General features: G+C 36.8%; 1 protein-coding gene across 3 annotated transcripts in view; it reads left to right on the top strand.

Annotated features, from left to right (window-relative positions):
* Positions 1–16844, top strand: part of LOC124168470 (bromodomain adjacent to zinc finger domain protein 1A) — a 52899-nt gene that overhangs the window by 11006 nt on the left and 25049 nt on the right. For all 3 annotated transcript variants that reach the window (XM_046546731.1, XM_046546730.1, XM_046546732.1), the window contains 9 exons: positions 2820–3036; positions 3491–3891; positions 4383–4578; positions 5374–5551; positions 6151–6249; positions 6995–7196; positions 8064–8179; positions 8728–8893; positions 10377–11160. In XM_046546731.1, the coding sequence (XP_046402687.1) occupies positions 2820–3036; positions 3491–3891; positions 4383–4578; positions 5374–5551; positions 6151–6249; positions 6995–7196; positions 8064–8179; positions 8728–8893; positions 10377–11160 (2359 nt within the window). The remainder of the gene's footprint in view (positions 1–2819; positions 3037–3490; positions 3892–4382; positions 4579–5373; positions 5552–6150; positions 6250–6994; positions 7197–8063; positions 8180–8727; positions 8894–10376; positions 11161–16844) is intronic.

Below are 16844 nucleotides of genomic sequence, written 5' to 3'. Positions count from 1 at the left end.
CTCATTCCTCTCATTGTCATCGTCAAATACAAGATCATCTTCGACCTCCCAATCGTATTCACCATCTTCTGCACAGGATTTCAATATCGCTGCAACACATATATTATAACATATTTTTACTACACAATATAATTATAAATAAATTAGAGAAGCAAGTAACTGACTGTTAGCATAATAATTTCATCGTTTAATTACCATAAAACACTTACCTGTGAGCTTTTCCGCCTGATCAATTTCTTCCACAGTGGTCTCCGAAAAAGAGAGAGTATCCAAAAATTTACTTCTCATCAACCTCAAAACGTTCAATGGGTTTATCACCTCAGCCATCATAATTACCCGAACGATGTTGAAAGCTATATTAAACTATTAAAAACAGCAATCAGATCGTTTTTGCTCAATCCACAACACAAGAGCAGAGAGAGTGCTGGAGATAACCGTATGCTTCTGAACAAACCAAAAGATGAAGTAGAACTGACAAAATTCCAATTCCTCGCTGTTTTCCATCTCTACTGGTGTTTATATTTTGTTCGAGGAGACGGGAAATGTTTGGGTTATTTTATGACAGTACCTGAAATGGTCGAGGATGCAGCCGTTTCCAGAAGCGAAAAATCTACGAATCTACGTACGCCCTTTAGAAATACAATAGATTTGCCGACCTCCCACCAAAGGGCAAGGTCCATTCATACGGATGGGGTTTTTCCCGTCTCGTCTCCGAGAGGCCTAGGCTGTTGACGTATTCCATTTGTTGCTTATTTTGGGTTTCCCCTTAAAAGTTTAAAAGAAACATGCCCCCTATCTCGTTTCCTTTGCGCATTTACGGGCAGAAAGATGAAGCATAAATTCTTATCGCGAATTACTCCGGGTTATAGTATCATTCCGAAGTTTCCGCGTTTCAAAGTGTTGCTATATATTATATCTAAATGCAGAGCAATTTTCCCATCAATCCGATGCTCCATAAGGATCAGGTAAAATCGGAAATACAGAAAGACTAACAGAAAACAAAAGAGCGATTCGCCGGGGCGTGAGACTCCGCCGTAGACGAAATATAGCTCGCATCGCATCGCTGGCCGCTCACCGGGCGGCTGGGTCGAGCCCGGCGAGGAGTGGGCCAATTGCCGGCATGCCTTCCCCCTGACGGGCGGCGAATTGACGAATCGGGCATCTTTGATCGCTGATATCTCGACTCACAGGTCACGAGGGCACGGGAAATTTCACACATTTCATTTTTTTGCATTAATCTACAAATGTGCAAAGTTTGAAGCAAAAGTGGGCGTTACACTCCGTTAATGTTCCTTGTAAGTAAAAAAATTGTCTTTCATCACTCTGAGGTAAAGCGAGGGTGCGGATTAGATTAAAGGAAATTAGTGTTGTTTGGTGAGTGAGGGCTTGTAATGTCAACTAAACCTAATCAGCACCCCTGGTTTTATTTCTGTGTGTTGAAGAGCTTATTTTTTTTACCAGTAGTTCATTGATGTTGTTTTTGGAGTAGGCACATTTTTTATCTCTTTTATTTTTTCTACTTTTTAGGGGCCAGTCATGTAATTAATTAAACCAGGGATGTTGAGGATATTTCTGCCCACACTATTTTATAATTTATGCCATCTATTGAGAATATTTAAAAATATTTTCTCAGATGGAAAGTTAGTTAATTAAATAGAGTACAATGGAACAAAATTTCAATTGTCTGATTACTGAATAATATATATTGTCATCAGAAGCAAGGAAGTGTGCAGGATTTCAAGCCAATCTGACAATGGGAAGTGGGTTAAAAATCGATTACAATATTCCTAATATGAAACGGACTTAGCAAGTTGAGAAAAAGCATATATATATATACAATCTTCTCTATTCAGCTATTTGCTCATAATTGCAAATAAGAAAAAGTAAATACTAGTGTTGTGTCGTACTTTTGATGTGTAGTTGACGTGACTTGCGATCTGCTTCATTTACTTATTCAGTAGAATCATCTATTGAGGGAAGGAATTGCTCACAAGAGTAACTAAGTAAGTACATATCTAATAGCGGCGATCTACAAGCAGCCCTGTACAAGGTGGAGAAGTGGCAATTTGCTAGGCACGAGTGTGTGACATCATGTGCAACAGGATTAAGGCAATGATTTTTCATCCTGAATGGGTAGAAATTAAGGCGATGGATCAAAAAACTGAATAATATACTTTTACTGACTGAGTAAAATACTTTTTTTCATCTAATTATCTCACAGGGCAATAGAATAAATTTTTTGAACGAACTTCATACTTTGCTCAATACATATTGTGTGCATCTTACAATGTGCTGGAGATACCCTCAAGAGACTTCATACGAACAGAAAATTTTGGTTCTCATATATCTATTGAATGGTCACAATTGCTTTTGGAGTGAATCACTGTTGTGAAAATTGTCAGGATATCAATCGATTCAATAACTGTGTTGCTGTTGAAGTTTAAGACTCATTGATCTACAGTACTTTGTGTAGAGAGCTTGTCAGCCTTTGAAAGATGAGATGAAAACAGCCATAAATTGGTTTTTTACGTCTCATTTTTGTAATATGCCAACAATAAAAATTCACAAACATACTTGCCCTGGATTGAGGCAACCTACCCAGATGGAACTCAACCTTTGGTTTGGGAGGAGAGGACTTAACCCCTGCTAAGGGATGAAGAGTGACCAATGACTTTCTCATATACGTACTTCAAATATAATTATTGCTAGTACATTAATTGCATGTGCACCAATGGAGAATAGCCATAAGTGTGCGATATTAGATTATTCGATGTCTCTCAGTAGTAGTGATCATATTTGGGTGATATTTGTTATTCCAGTGGCACTGGTCCTGATCGTGACTTCTGGCCCCCAGCTGCTCTCTATCAGTACGAGGTTCGAGACATCAGTAACCGACCTATGGAAGATGTTTCAAGGTTTCATAGTGTCAGAGGGGAGAAGGTCAGGCGCCGCAAGGGGTCTTTCACTCGGGAGCGAAATCGCCTGTTCCTCCGTCAAGTTGCCATTCCCTTTGAGGATGGTATTTGGGGAATCAAGGTATGCCTGTGTATTGAGAATTTTGCAGTGCTTTTTTATGCACATCTTTCTTGGCTGCATGTATAGTGAAGTTATTTCGGAACTTTGTTAATCCCATTTTAATTGTGTATTGACAATCAGGAAAGGGTTACATATTTCTTGCACATCTCCTTCCCTTTAATACTATCTTAAGGAGCCTGTTTTTTTTCTTGGAGAAAAGAGAGTGCATATAAATATCTGCTCACTCTTCAAGGTAAACATTTGGTACTCTTTCAAATTGATAACAGTTTTGTTGAGTAAAGACTCATCTCTAGCTACTTGGTGATTAATTCTGAAGCTTAGTAATTGGGAGTTCCCTAATAATAGATAATTTATGTAAATATCTGTAGCTTTAGACTATTACTTTGACTCAGCAATGGTTATATTCTTCAGACTCATTCGTGTATGTTAATTTCATCAAATTTTCAAATTTCAGGAGGATTTCATTAACAAGCATCAAATAACCCATGCAAGGTATTCCTTACTGTTTCCTGGCCCAATACCTGCCTTCCAAGATTCATCAAAGAAAATGAAGATTCCTCCCAGTCCTGCCAAAGCAGTGAGCAAAGCAAAATCCCCAAGGAAATCTGGTGGGGATTCCTTTGTTAAATCTCCAACTAAGGAGACAAACAAAAAGCTGAAGGCCATGGAACTTCATCCACCACCAAATAAATCTAAGAATGGGCCAATGGCAGTGAACAAGGTGAAGCAGAGGAAGAGGAAGTTGAAGGACGCCATGAAGATGGTGTCAGAAGAGGGTGCTGGGCCCAAGAAGAAGCGTCTTATCCAGCAGAAGTTGACTGCACAGGTTATGGACATGAACAAAATGAAGCACCAGTGAGTTCATATTTTATAAGGATTTTGATTGATCTTCTGGAGAGTATTGGCTCTGCTTTGTTGAAATATTCCATCTTTAGACATTTTTATTGGGGAAAGAGTTTTCAATGTGTTAATTTTCCTGAAATCATTCTTCCTTTTGCATGATGATTGTGGTGAGTCACAATATACATGTTCATGTCTCCTTTATAACTTCACAGTCAAAATTGGTCAGTTTTTGCTTTCCCAGTTAATTTTGAAATAGTGTGCATTCTGTTTTTAAGCATCTCAAGACTTTTCAACTAGTCTCACAAAATTAATTACTTCCCACAGTGAGGATGTATCTCAGAAGTTAAATATAAAGAGAGCTTCTCATTTAAATGTTTTATATATTTCTCCTAACTGTATTGGTGATTGCAACTATTATGTAGGATTAAGTTCTCATAGGAAATCTACATTTTGCCTCTTATTATCTTCCTTTTGTTTTGACCGTTTGAATTGTGATTTTTCAGGGCACCCCCCAAACCACCTGCTCCTAAACCACTCACTGAGGAGGACAGAAGGCAGTTGGCATTGAAGGAAAAGCAGAAGAGGATCCAAGAGCGCATTAACAAGAGGAGAATGATCAAAGAGGAGAAGCGAAGGCTTGCAGAACACCTTAAGGAGTGGAATAGACCCAGGGAAGATCTTGAGTGTGAAGACTTGAAGGTTTGTGATAGTCACTGTTGTAGAAATGTCTCATTGGGAAATATTTCTGTATGACAACTAATTTACAATGTCAGAGGGATCCAAATTTCTGAATTTCTAGCTACCTTAAGTGTGTTGCTTGTTGCATTTGTAAGTTACCCTGTAGGCATGTGATTTCCGTAAAACACCTCACCCACTTTTTTTATGGCGATTATTGTGTTAAAGTAAGGGGTTGTACCTCTAGTCTGGCATTCCATAATCCGTCTCACATTGAATGCGTGGTTTTTAGTTTGTGGTTTTCCACATAGTGACGCTGTTATTTGTTAAGAGTAGTAGTGGGAAACTGTATCAAAGTTGCCAAAGTCACTTACTTATGCATTTCTTACATTGTCATTTTTTAAATTTAGGTTTATCTGCTATTTTACCCGAGAATCCAATGTAGCTGGGCATTGGTTGTTGTATTATTATTATAACCTTGATGTATTATGTGTGGCCCATTAAAACTAGAATGTAAGGATGTTATTAAAGCTTTTTTATCAGAGATGCGTGCAATGGACCAGCATTTTTTATGGCCTGGAAATGGCCCAGTCCCAAGGTTGCTGGGCCAAAGATGTTCAGCCTGTATTTGTTTGTTTAAATTAAGCTGGCCTTGTCCTTAATGGATACCATTCATTGTCAACCATGGATTTGTAATAAGATTTTTAACAAAGTATTTCGTATTCTCAGTCTGCCAATGGTGCTTATCTTTTTTTAAATCTATCAAAAAGCATGTCTGAGTTTATTTTTTGTTTTTAATTGTAATTTTTCTCTGTACAGCATCTTCCTGCACCAGCTGCAATTCAGTGTGGCATTCCCAACCAGTTGTTTGGGGACTTCTTGAAGGTTCTGGAGTTCGTTTCATGCTTCAGTAATCTCCTGAAGGCTGATGATTATTTCCCTGGAGGAATGACTTTCGATGTATTAGAAAAAGCTCTGATGGAAAAGGAAGGGACAGGTATGCAAGACACCCTATTTTTACTGTAAAGTGGATGTATGTGATCACGCTTAATGTAGGTTTATAAATCTAAAAACTGGATTTTTAAGATTTTTTCGAGTATGATAATTTTGAAGAAATATCTAATAAGCTTTGAACCTGAACTTGTTTTTATATGTTTTCAATGAAGTCGTAACCTTTATAAACATAATTACCTAGGTTTTGGCAGATATTAGTTGGCAAAAGTTCATGTTTACTGAAATTGTAATAATCTACTTTGATGTTCAGTAGCTTTTTATTTACAGATTCAAGTTTGAATAATCTCTAAAACCTCAAAAAGTGCATTATTTTCATTTTATGTAACTTATAGCCTTTGGAAACATTAACTTTGGTAAATAAATCTGATTTGTTCATTTATTTGTAATATTATTTTTAGAAGTTTTTTACTTAAATATTTTTGATAAATGTTGCATTTAATTATAAATGAATGATTCTTCTACGTTTGAATTGCAAGGACAATTCATTCTGTTGTAGCCTTCACTTAGTATTTTCACATGCATTTTATGTTTTGTCCATGGTTTCTATATGTTTGTGACTGATTTGTTTCCCTTGCATTGCAGAAATATTTGCTGATGTTGTTCAGCTTCTCCTGTCATCTCTCTTTCATCTCCAAGAACAAGAGGATGATGAAGTGCTCGAGACTGACAGCCAGGCAGTCGGTTAGTAATGGCCACATAACCTATTGCATTTGCTCAAGGCATAGAAATGATGGTGGAATTCAGTTTTGTTAGTCATATCAATATCATTATTCAGTGATATTGGAGCCCATATTTCTCTTGTGCTTCTAAATTAATGTTTGATGATATTTTAACCAGGGCTTAGGGGATGCATCACTCCTGCTTGAACTCTTGTAATATAGTTATCGTGATGTTTTAATGGTATAAAACTTACCTCATAATCTCGAATTGTTCAGGATACAATTGCTCTTGTTCACTGCAAGTCAATTAACTGCCATTAGTGGACAATTTAATATTAAACAATGGAATATACCCAATGTAATTAAAGTTAATGAATAAAATTGGTATAGAGAAAGTTAAACGTAATTGTTCGAAAGTTCAAATAAAAACTGTCAATACATTCCAAAAGTTGTTATTTTTGTAATTCCTGGGAGTACATAAGTATCATGAATAATCTATGAAGCCTCAAAAGGTGTGTCATTTTCATTTTATGTGACATTGTAACCTTTGGTGAATGAATCTGATTTGTTCATTTATCTTGGAATTTTGATAAACAGCCATTATTGGACTCGATGCATTTTTGCAAGCTCTGAAATCAATTATGCATTCTACCTGACCTTAGGTGTAAAAACTGATAAGTGAATTGCAGATTTTTTTTAATGTTTAATTTCATCACTTGTTCTATGAAGGATTACAAAAATTTTAAAATTCATCATTTTATTTCCAGTGGATTTGGATGTGGCTGGATCCACTGATGTCACAAGGGAGGATGCTGTACAAGCTGCCACTGCAGCAACTTCATGGTGTCAAGCATACCAGGGTGCTCCTTTGAAAGATTTGACCCTGGACTGTGCCACTCTCTCTGAGCTGGTTCGTCTTCATATTTTGACTTCTGGTGGACGTTGTGCAGAGCGGAGTTCAAAGTGGAGGTTCGTGTGCCATCATAACTTATTTTCCTTTACATTAGTTCCCTTGTTCTTTTGAAAATGATTCACTTCATAAAATTGGGATTTTCATTAGTGATCACTAATTATCCTGATTTGGTTTATTATGGGGATAAATTATCATATTATGCATTTGCTCAAGGATAATATGAATGAAGGACTATTTAGATAAAAACTGCATCAAAATGGCATCTCAGTACACATATAGAAAGATATATAAGGCTTATTGAATGAATGAAAAATAATTTTCATGTATACTATAAAAACAATGATAATCAATAAACACAGTACATGATCTGTCTAGTAATTTAACAGCTAAATATTCTTTTATATTAAACTTGCACTTACCGATAAAATTCATTAAACTGAATATTTTTTCATGGAGTTAACAGAGTTAATCCTTACTATTTGGAAACTAATCCTTCCTAACTCTTAGCCAAGAGACTTTTTGATGGTTATTGTCCTTAATGAAATATTACAAGGCCATTGTAATGAGACCTTGATAGGTTTCCTAATAATCAATATTTAGAGGTTAATTGTTAAGATTCTTTGTTATCAAGAAACACAATTGCATAAATTGAATGCACCAAAAATTTCATAGTACAAAATTCCAATACTGATGTTTCCAAAGTGGATGGCTAATTTTAACCTCTTTTGTAGCAGTTGATAGTATTTATACATGTATGAATTATTTAGAAAGTTTGATTAATAAAGATGTTGCAGGTATCCTTATCAAAACCATTCCTAAGCCACTACTGGTCATGAGAAAACATTTTTTTTATTATGGCTATTAAGGATCATGAATTTTTTTGTGCTGTGATGAATTCTGTATCATGTTTCAATTCATTCCAGGTACCAGCAACGGGGAGGGTATACTAATTTTGATGACCCTGGGCTACTTCTACGACTGGAAGAGCCACAGATACTGCGTGCTCTAAGTGTTAGGAATATATTTGAATTGTCTTTAGGTAAGTTTAAGAGTTTAAGCCAATTTCAAGATAAACAGTTGATAATCAAGTATTTATTTTCTTTAAATTTCATCTGTTATATGGTATGAAATTTTTATTTAGTTAAATCGATTTTCTTAATCTTTTGAATTGCTGAATTTCATTTCCTCTGCTGTTTAGTTAAGATGTTTTTCAAGGTAGTTTCATGATTGAGTTTAGCCATTAATGGTTAACATTTACATCATATTATGCTCACGAATTTTGAAGTAAATATTTTCAGACCTTGAATTACTGTCTTGATTTTTAAAATAAAGAATGAATGGGAACTAAAAAAGCAAGTTTAAATACTAATTACATGCAAATAAATTTATACGTAGTTCAATTAGGAAGGAAGGTAAATTGTGCTATTGGAAATTTTTTCCTTTGAAGATTTTTATTTGGTGATTTTTCTGTTGGCATTTTCAGCACACACTTGCTTTTGAGTGCACCATCATCATGGTTGCACGAGTTTTGAGTGGTATACTTTTAAGAGAATGACACTAATTTATTTTGGAAATTCTGCCTTCTAGGATGTAAATTAAAGGTTTTGAACTGCTTAATTGACCAAATCTTAACATACGCTGCGGTGAGAGATGTGATTGATGAAAATGTGGAGAAGTTGAAAATGGCCAAGATCAGCTTGAGGCAGCACCAAGCTGGTGAAGTCAAAAAGGAGAGAGATGCTGCGGCAGCCAGGTAATTGAGATTCTTCCATTGGATTTTCTTTTGAAATTGATTGCATTTTATTTGTAGTGTATCAACGTTCTCACTTCTTTTTGCTGTGCTGTAAGTAAATTTTCATTGGCCTAAGGAGGCCAGATGGTTTTTGTTGTTTCGTGATTCAAAAATATTTTCAAAGTAATATTCGTTGATAATTTATTATATTTCAGAGTTATAAAATTACTTTTTAAAATTCTGGGAGGCTCACCTACCTTGTTTGTAGTGGTAGGAGCAAGCTGAATTTTACAACAGGTGGTAAAAGTAGGGTGCTCTATTTATTTCTGTCAATTTTATGAGTGTCGTTTTATGAAATTCGTAAATTGCAGAAGAAGTTGGAAATCCCGGCACCTGCTCCTGCCTCATGGCCAATCGCTGTCATTCATGTACACGTAATTTTGTCCTAAAATTAGTATTATCATTTCCAGACATTTTCTTAATCCTACCACCAGTCCCGTAAGCAGTTTGAGGATTAAATGTAACTGATTCGATGGAATGAACGCATGGAAAATTAAGGGGTAAACGTTCACGTTCAGTAATACTAAATGGAAGCAAATGGGAAACCTGAAGGTGTGAGGGCGTAAGGCAAAATGCCACAAAGTTCAGTTTCTCTGCTGTAGGTTTCGGGTTTCCTTTACCGGATTAAAGAATTTGTAAGCTCACTTCAATTATTAGCATTTCTAAAATCTTATGTCATTTAGTCCAAAAATGTACACTCAATTGAATTTTTGATACCGCAAATTTTTTCGACCATATAATTTTCAATTGCAATAATCTTTATAATAGCATCTAAAGATGCATTTTGAAAAATCACACCTATGGCATCTTCTGATGCCACTAGTGTGCTCACCGGAGGGTTAATAAAAAAACCCTGTGATCTTTTCCATGTTTGCCTCTGAGGTATCGACACTACGGTGTGATACTTTTGAGTAAGAAACGCAAACAGGAGCATTTAAAATACGTCACTAAGGGAGAAACTCCCCTGCCTCCCGCTTGTTTTTGACCTTGGTTTTTAGATGACTGACTCACGCTGAAAACCAAGGCCACTCAGCTCCACTTGGACTTGCGATTGGGGAAGGGGAGTGGGGGAAGATAAGAAGTTCATGGAAGAGACGCACCCCCATTTTTGGCCTCAATTTCTGGGAGAAAAGGTGCATCTCTTACATGTGCTTTTGCAGAACTTGGAATTGCAAAAAAAGTGATAGTTGCAGTAATTAATTTCATGATATATATGTAAATAAACTTGCTATAGTGTTAATACAACACTGTGGACTTCTCTGTAGTTTCCTATTCCTGAAAGGTATTCCCTTATTGGTTGCACTGTTAACTCCTTAAATTAGGGAACATCCATTTATAGCATATTTATTGACCTCTTTTTTATGACTTTGGCCCTCACCTATACACACTGATCTTCATGTGGAAGCACTGATTGAGTACTTATATTCACTTAACTTTTCTCCAGGCGCAAGAAAAGGAAGGAGGAGATGCAGAAACTCAAGGAGGGAAATGCTGCCCCTGAAGAGAAACAGCCCGATCCTCAGAGCCCCAAGCGTGACGAACTACGTCGTAAGCAGGAATTGCTGAGGAAAGAGAAGGAGCTGCAGGATGCCATAGCCACCTATCAAATCTTGGCCCGGGCCACACCTCTGGGCAGAGACAGAGCATATCGCCGGTTCTGGATCTTCCGATCCCTGCCAGGCTTGTTTGTCGAAGACAATGAAGAGTGCCCAGGCTCTTGCCTCCCCTCTGCAACGCCCCACAACCCCATGCTTGCCCTGGCCAATGACCAGGAGGAAGCATTGGCATGTGTGCAGCGGCTGTTTGAGGAGCGTGGTGGGAACGGAAGTGATAAGGAAAATGAGGGCAGCGAGAGGGGTCTCTCAACTGGTCACAAGAAGCCTCCACTCAGCCTGAAGAACGAGGCGGAGAAGAACCGTTCCGTGGTCGTGAATCGGCTGTCTGACTCTCACGGAGGAAGTGATGTGGAGGAGGATGTGGTCAATGTGAAACTTGCCAAGAACCTAGTGTGTGTTGCGGACAGCAAGGTGTGTCACGTGCACTCCTCATTTCTGCCGCGCACCAAGTGGGCATTTTACTCGCGAGAGGCTGAGCTGGATGCATTAGTCGGTGCTTTGAACCCTAGGGGTGTTAGAGAGGGGCATTTGCGGCAAGCGTTGCTCCAGCAAAGGACTAGAATATTAGGTTCCATGACAAAGTGTCCTGCTCATAAATTGGATCACACTCAGGTGAGAGGAATTTCTTGTGATGTTTTATCTTTTCAAGTGTTAGTGTTTTATCTTGCTACCTCTAGGAGTGTGTTATTTCAGCTCCTGGGTAGGTATCAGCTTCTGTAATTAGGTAAAGGTCATCTGACTCCAATGGGATGGTGTTGCCAAAGTATTTTTATCTAACAATTTGACTCAATGTGGATTGATATTTTTTATTCAGTTCAAATTATTTTTGAAATTTTTTCCTATTTTGGCCTCATTTTACCAATTGGTGGCTTATGTATGTGTAAAGTTTCATTGCATATTTCGTCAAATGGGTAGTTTTGATGTTTTGGCAACACAGGAGAGCTGAGAATAATGGAGAGATAGTGAAATGATAGTCAAAAATTATTTACCATAAAAATAATTCCTTTTTTGTTTTACTTGTGTAACACTTCCCTAGTCAGGCACTTGCCTGCTTAAATAGTTGACTGGAGTATATCTAGCAGCGGGAATACAAGTACAATCACAATACAACTGCTAAAAAGATCGCAGTCAGGTGAAGTAAGCTCTCGTTGAGGCCAGCAAGCAATCTAAAATCTGGCTTTCTGGAATCAAGTCTTTATGCATAAATAATAATTTACGAGCGTGCTGCTCCCAGTGGGCTTCCCCCGCTCTTTTCAAGGCAGGTCCACAGAGGGATAGGCGCGTTTCTAATTTTAAAATGTAGAAAAAATGGCAGGGTCTTATGTACAAATTTAATTGGAATATACAAATTGAGGTCAGAGGACCTCTTTAAACACAACATTGGAAGTAATTACACTATCCTCTTTTAAACGCACATGATGACTCATACTTACGTATCAACAGGAGACTTGAATGTGGAATCAGCCGCATTTTAATTAAAGTTATTTAAAGAATGCGAGATATTGTTGCAAATAAACAAATGTATCAGTTTGTGCGCCGTTAACGTCAGGATTATTTAGGTTTTTTTTTATTATTTAAAAACCAATTTTAGGAAACAATAGCAATATTTAGGAAGTAAGGTATGCCGTCGCATGTTCTCTGATAAATTCTGTGCATTTTGGTACCTCATTTGTAGAGTTTGGTTGCGTATAAGTTGAGAAAAAGGTATCTATGCAGTAGAAATAATATAGAAGATTGTTTGATACACGTAAATCATGAATATTGCAAGAATTTAAAGTGAAAGTTCGGATTACCAATGTTTTCCGATTATACAAGCCGCCTCTCCCCATCATTAGCCGGGATAATTTAGAGTTTGCGGTATTTTGTATTTTAGTGGTTAGAGTCATAAAACATTGAAAGAACCCTTGGCAACCTCTTGATATAAGATTGATTAATAAATCGGAACATTGGTGAAGTTTTTTTTTTCAAGTTTTATGACTGATATGGCTCAAGGACATACAAAAATTACAATGGTTTCAGGTGTAGAAACCTTGGTCAGTCGAGTAATAAAATTTGTGTGTTATTATTTGTTTTTAATTTGAATGTGGATTTCTAAAAAGTAATAGCTATTATGCTAATATGTTTAAATAACTTTTTCACTGTCCCCTTTTTTTCCAAAACTGCCCAAGGAAAAAATTCAAGGGGGGACTATATTCAAACGCATTTTTAAAATTTTTTCCCAAAACTGAAGCCTCAAATTAGAGAGAGGAGACTATATTCCGAGAAATACGCTGTGTGTTTGAGTTAATTATAAGAATTACTTGACACATGTGTTGTGCTTTGAACCGCTGAGACCTGGATTTGTGTGGATGAAGACATAGTACATGCATGAGCTTGGGGATAGCAGGATTCATACTGGTCAGCGAAGCAAGAGAAATAAAAATTGAGACTGGAAGTTGTGGTAATGTGAGGGAAATTTGGTTATGATCAGGGGAAATTTATGGGAACTGTAAAAAGATGAAAATTGTGGTTTGCATAGATGTGCTTTATTGAAGTGGAAAGGTGGATGTTTCGCTGTCCATGTTAGATGGGATGGGATAGTGCTAGCTTTGCCCTGTTTGACTCTTATGTCACAATATACCTTTCAGAATTTTTTCATAAAACCCCTGTATACTGTGCCATTTGCTTATTACACAAAAATCCAGACTGGTGAGGTGCCAAGTATTGGCCAAGTTCAGAAGGAGAGCTCCCAGGATACAAAGCAATTACCATGGAAACCATATTAACAAATCGTTGACATTGTTAGGTATTTTCTGATTTCCCTTGTAATTTTATTGGTATTAAGCCACCATAATGTGGTAAGTAATATATTCTGTGTATTCATTAGACTTACACCAAGTGAACCCGAAATTTCAAATTTGGCACCTTTCGAGTTGACTGATACGGTGTGGCGTAGCCATCGTAGCCGAACTCGCACTTTGGGCATAATCTGAACTAAGTATCATTTAATCGGTGGTGAAGTCAGGAACTATTCAGTGTTTCATCTGTTCTTCCTTCCCTTGGAGAATGATTATTTTCTCCTCCAGCTGCATCGCATGCGTAGCTAGATTAGTTCGTCACAATCATTAGTTAATGCACAACTGTAATGCAGTGTTGCATTCTGCAGGATAACCGCCCGTTTCGATGCCTTGCATAGGTTTATAAACTGGCAAACAAGGTCTTGGAACACATCTTGTTTGTATACAGAGGACTTACTGAGTTCAGGAAGATATCAACCCTCAATTGCATCATGTCACATTCTTCTATTGATAAACCCAAACGAATGTTCTTGTTTTTATTTATGTGTGCATAATTAAATCGCATATATTATACGCATAATTACTCTGAAGCTATTCCACAGTGTGATTATAAGTACGAGATATTGAGGAGACAAGAAATTTTGAGGAAGTATGTTTTATTGCGATGATTCCTAAAAGAAGTTGTTACTACGAACCTCCAGTTTTTTGGTCCCGTGAACTTCGTAATAATGAGAGTCTACTGTATTGATATTTGCCAAATCAGAGATGCATAAGAAATTGAGATTGGGAAAGTCGGAGAAATTGCAAAGAAAATTTGGTATGAACCCTGTTAAAATATCTTGGGTGTTGTGGGGTTGGCCAAAAATGTACAGGTGTGGGGGAGAGAATCTGTCCCCAACTTGAAACTTCGGGCATATTAGAATGTAGTGAACTTACCTGTGGAAGTCCAGTTGCTCTCAGACCTCCATTGTGTATGACTTTTGATTCTACTTGCTGTGTTGCCATAGTCTCTCTCCATGTACACCACAAGAGTTTCTATGGTAGAATACACAAGACTTGGCAAAGCTGAGATCACGTTGTCCCTCTTAATCCATTGCTACCACCCTGAAATTTTTTTTCTTTCGATTTTCCTTTCAAATATGATTGGAAAAGTTAAGAAATGATCCCTTATGATGGGTAAATCAAGTTAGAGTGAATTGTCACGTTCTGTTACCTAGTGCCAGTCTGGGTCATAAATGACCCATAGGACGGTTCCCTGGGAAATGGTTTTCAATTAACAAATTTTATTTCAATTATTTTTTGACATTTTTATCCATTGTTTAAAATACAATCTTTATACATAACTCCATTTCAGCAATATGACATAGTACATGATTTTTGTGAGAATACGAACATTGCTTGTAGTATACTGCTTAATACAGTAACGTATTTCTCTTTTGCATTAGTGCCAACAATAAATATTGTGATAAGCCAAAGAACACTTTAACTGTGAAGCAATTTTTATCTAATATATTGCAATTATAGTACATATTAATACATGCTCAAACTTTGAAAATAATGTACACCAACAAAATAAACATTCAACATCTTGGAAAAATTCAAACTATGGGTTATATTAGTTAATTGCAAACTATGGTACTGTACAAAGCAATTGTCATGAGAAGGAACTTTGCACCTTTCAGAAGACATAGTAGTATTCTGACAGATACAACACTGGCATCTGGGTTGTTTCATAATGAGGATGTGACTGCTATGATCTTTTCTCTGATGCTCCACTACAGTACCAAGATAATTGTGAGCTTAGGTGCAGTGCTGTAATTCAACAATATTGGCCTTGTCATTTCCCGTCCTAAGTTTAGTGAAGACATATTATGACTTCGGGATCGGTACTGAATCCAAGCATTATTCATGCACACATCAAGTGCTAGGACGTGTAAGTGAAATTGGACATTGCAATATTGAAAATTAATATTGAAATATTGCAATGTCCAAGTTTATTTATATGAAGAACTTCCACCACATCGTGCCTAACATCATACGTGATTCCAGGATATGATTGAATGACACAATTTTTTCCTCGAATCAAAATTTGATAGTTCGCAATATTGTGATCCATAAGATATTCTCCGCCCATGTTGCTGTTATATTGTTTGAAGACAATAAAAATACAACCGATTTATTGTAAGCTACGTCCATGCATTGACAACTAGTATTTTCATCGTATTCTTACAAATAAATATATATGATGTATAGTTGATGATCAAAATTAAATTTTATTCATTATTTTTGTTTATTATAAAGTGAATTTAAGATGATCTCAATTATGGCTGCAAAGTAATCCTAAGTTGCAAATAAACAGTTTAAATTAATATTTTAGCGTGTTACTTGATAAAAACACTTTCAATGGGCTCCCATTGGGTCGTTTACAACCCATAATTCCCTTTCAATCCCAAAAGCAATTGATGGCATACAATACTTTTATGATAAAACTTGTAATTTTAGGACCATCAAAATACAAATCTATTTGCAATTGACTTTATAAACTTAACAAACTTTATACCAAAAAATGATTACATATGTTGCGAAGAGGCATGGGTCTGAGGTTTCATGTTGGTTGGAGGGGATGGCATTTCATACTGAAGCACTCGACTAAGCAGCTGCTGGTTTCATCATGTTGGAAACATTTCCCGACACTCAAAGAAAACATTGTATCTGCGCTATCTACAGTGGAACCTCGTTAAAGCGAGTACGGGCTATAGCGACACCCCCGATATTACGAGAGATAGCCGGTGCACCGTCAATTGACCCTATAATAAGCGTGTTAAAAAATTCGTTTTTACGAGACCCTTTCGGCGTTGGCTCTCGCCATAGCGAGGGTTTCACCGCCGGAAGACTTTCATCAAGACTCCTTAACCTCTGTAACTGCTAGCGATCTGTTAGAAATGAAGTTAATGGAGTGCTCAGTCTCAAATTTATGTGGTAAACTGTCGTTCGATAAATATAATGATTGACAAAACAATGCTTTCCATAATTTTCATTCAGTGCGGCGCTTATAAATTGTTTGAATAGTTAGTTGTAATTTGAGTAAGGAAATTTAGTGATGCAAAAAAACATCGCCTTTCGTCTGGATTTATGCTTACGTTTATCGGATAGATGTTTATCTGTCGCCGCACCACTCCTGTTCCTGTATATCTGTTCGCAACAGGTATATTGGCTATTATTTGCTCCACCTCCGGTAAAGCGACAATTCGCTATAGCGAGTGTTTATTAGTGCACCGTGGGGTGTCGTTATATCGAGGTTGCACTGTACTTTGTTGCAGTAACTACAGTGTATTGAGTCATGTTGAATGAAAATTAATCCTCAGGTGAGGAGTACATTGATTGATTGTCTTAAATATTCATATGATGCAGAGCGTTGAAATCATGGTAGTGATCTAATAAATATTTTATGTGGAAAAACATAGTTTAATTTTCATTCAGTATGAATGAATTCCATAAAGTAACACCTCAAACCATTAA

The sequence above is a fragment of the Ischnura elegans genome, chromosome 11 (genome assembly GCF_921293095.1).
Source record: "Ischnura elegans chromosome 11, ioIscEleg1.1, whole genome shotgun sequence".
NCBI classification, from domain to species: Eukaryota; Metazoa; Arthropoda; class Insecta; order Odonata; family Coenagrionidae; genus Ischnura; species Ischnura elegans.
The sequence above is the reverse complement of the archived record's forward strand: the minus strand, read 5'-3'. Positions and strand labels throughout refer to the sequence as shown.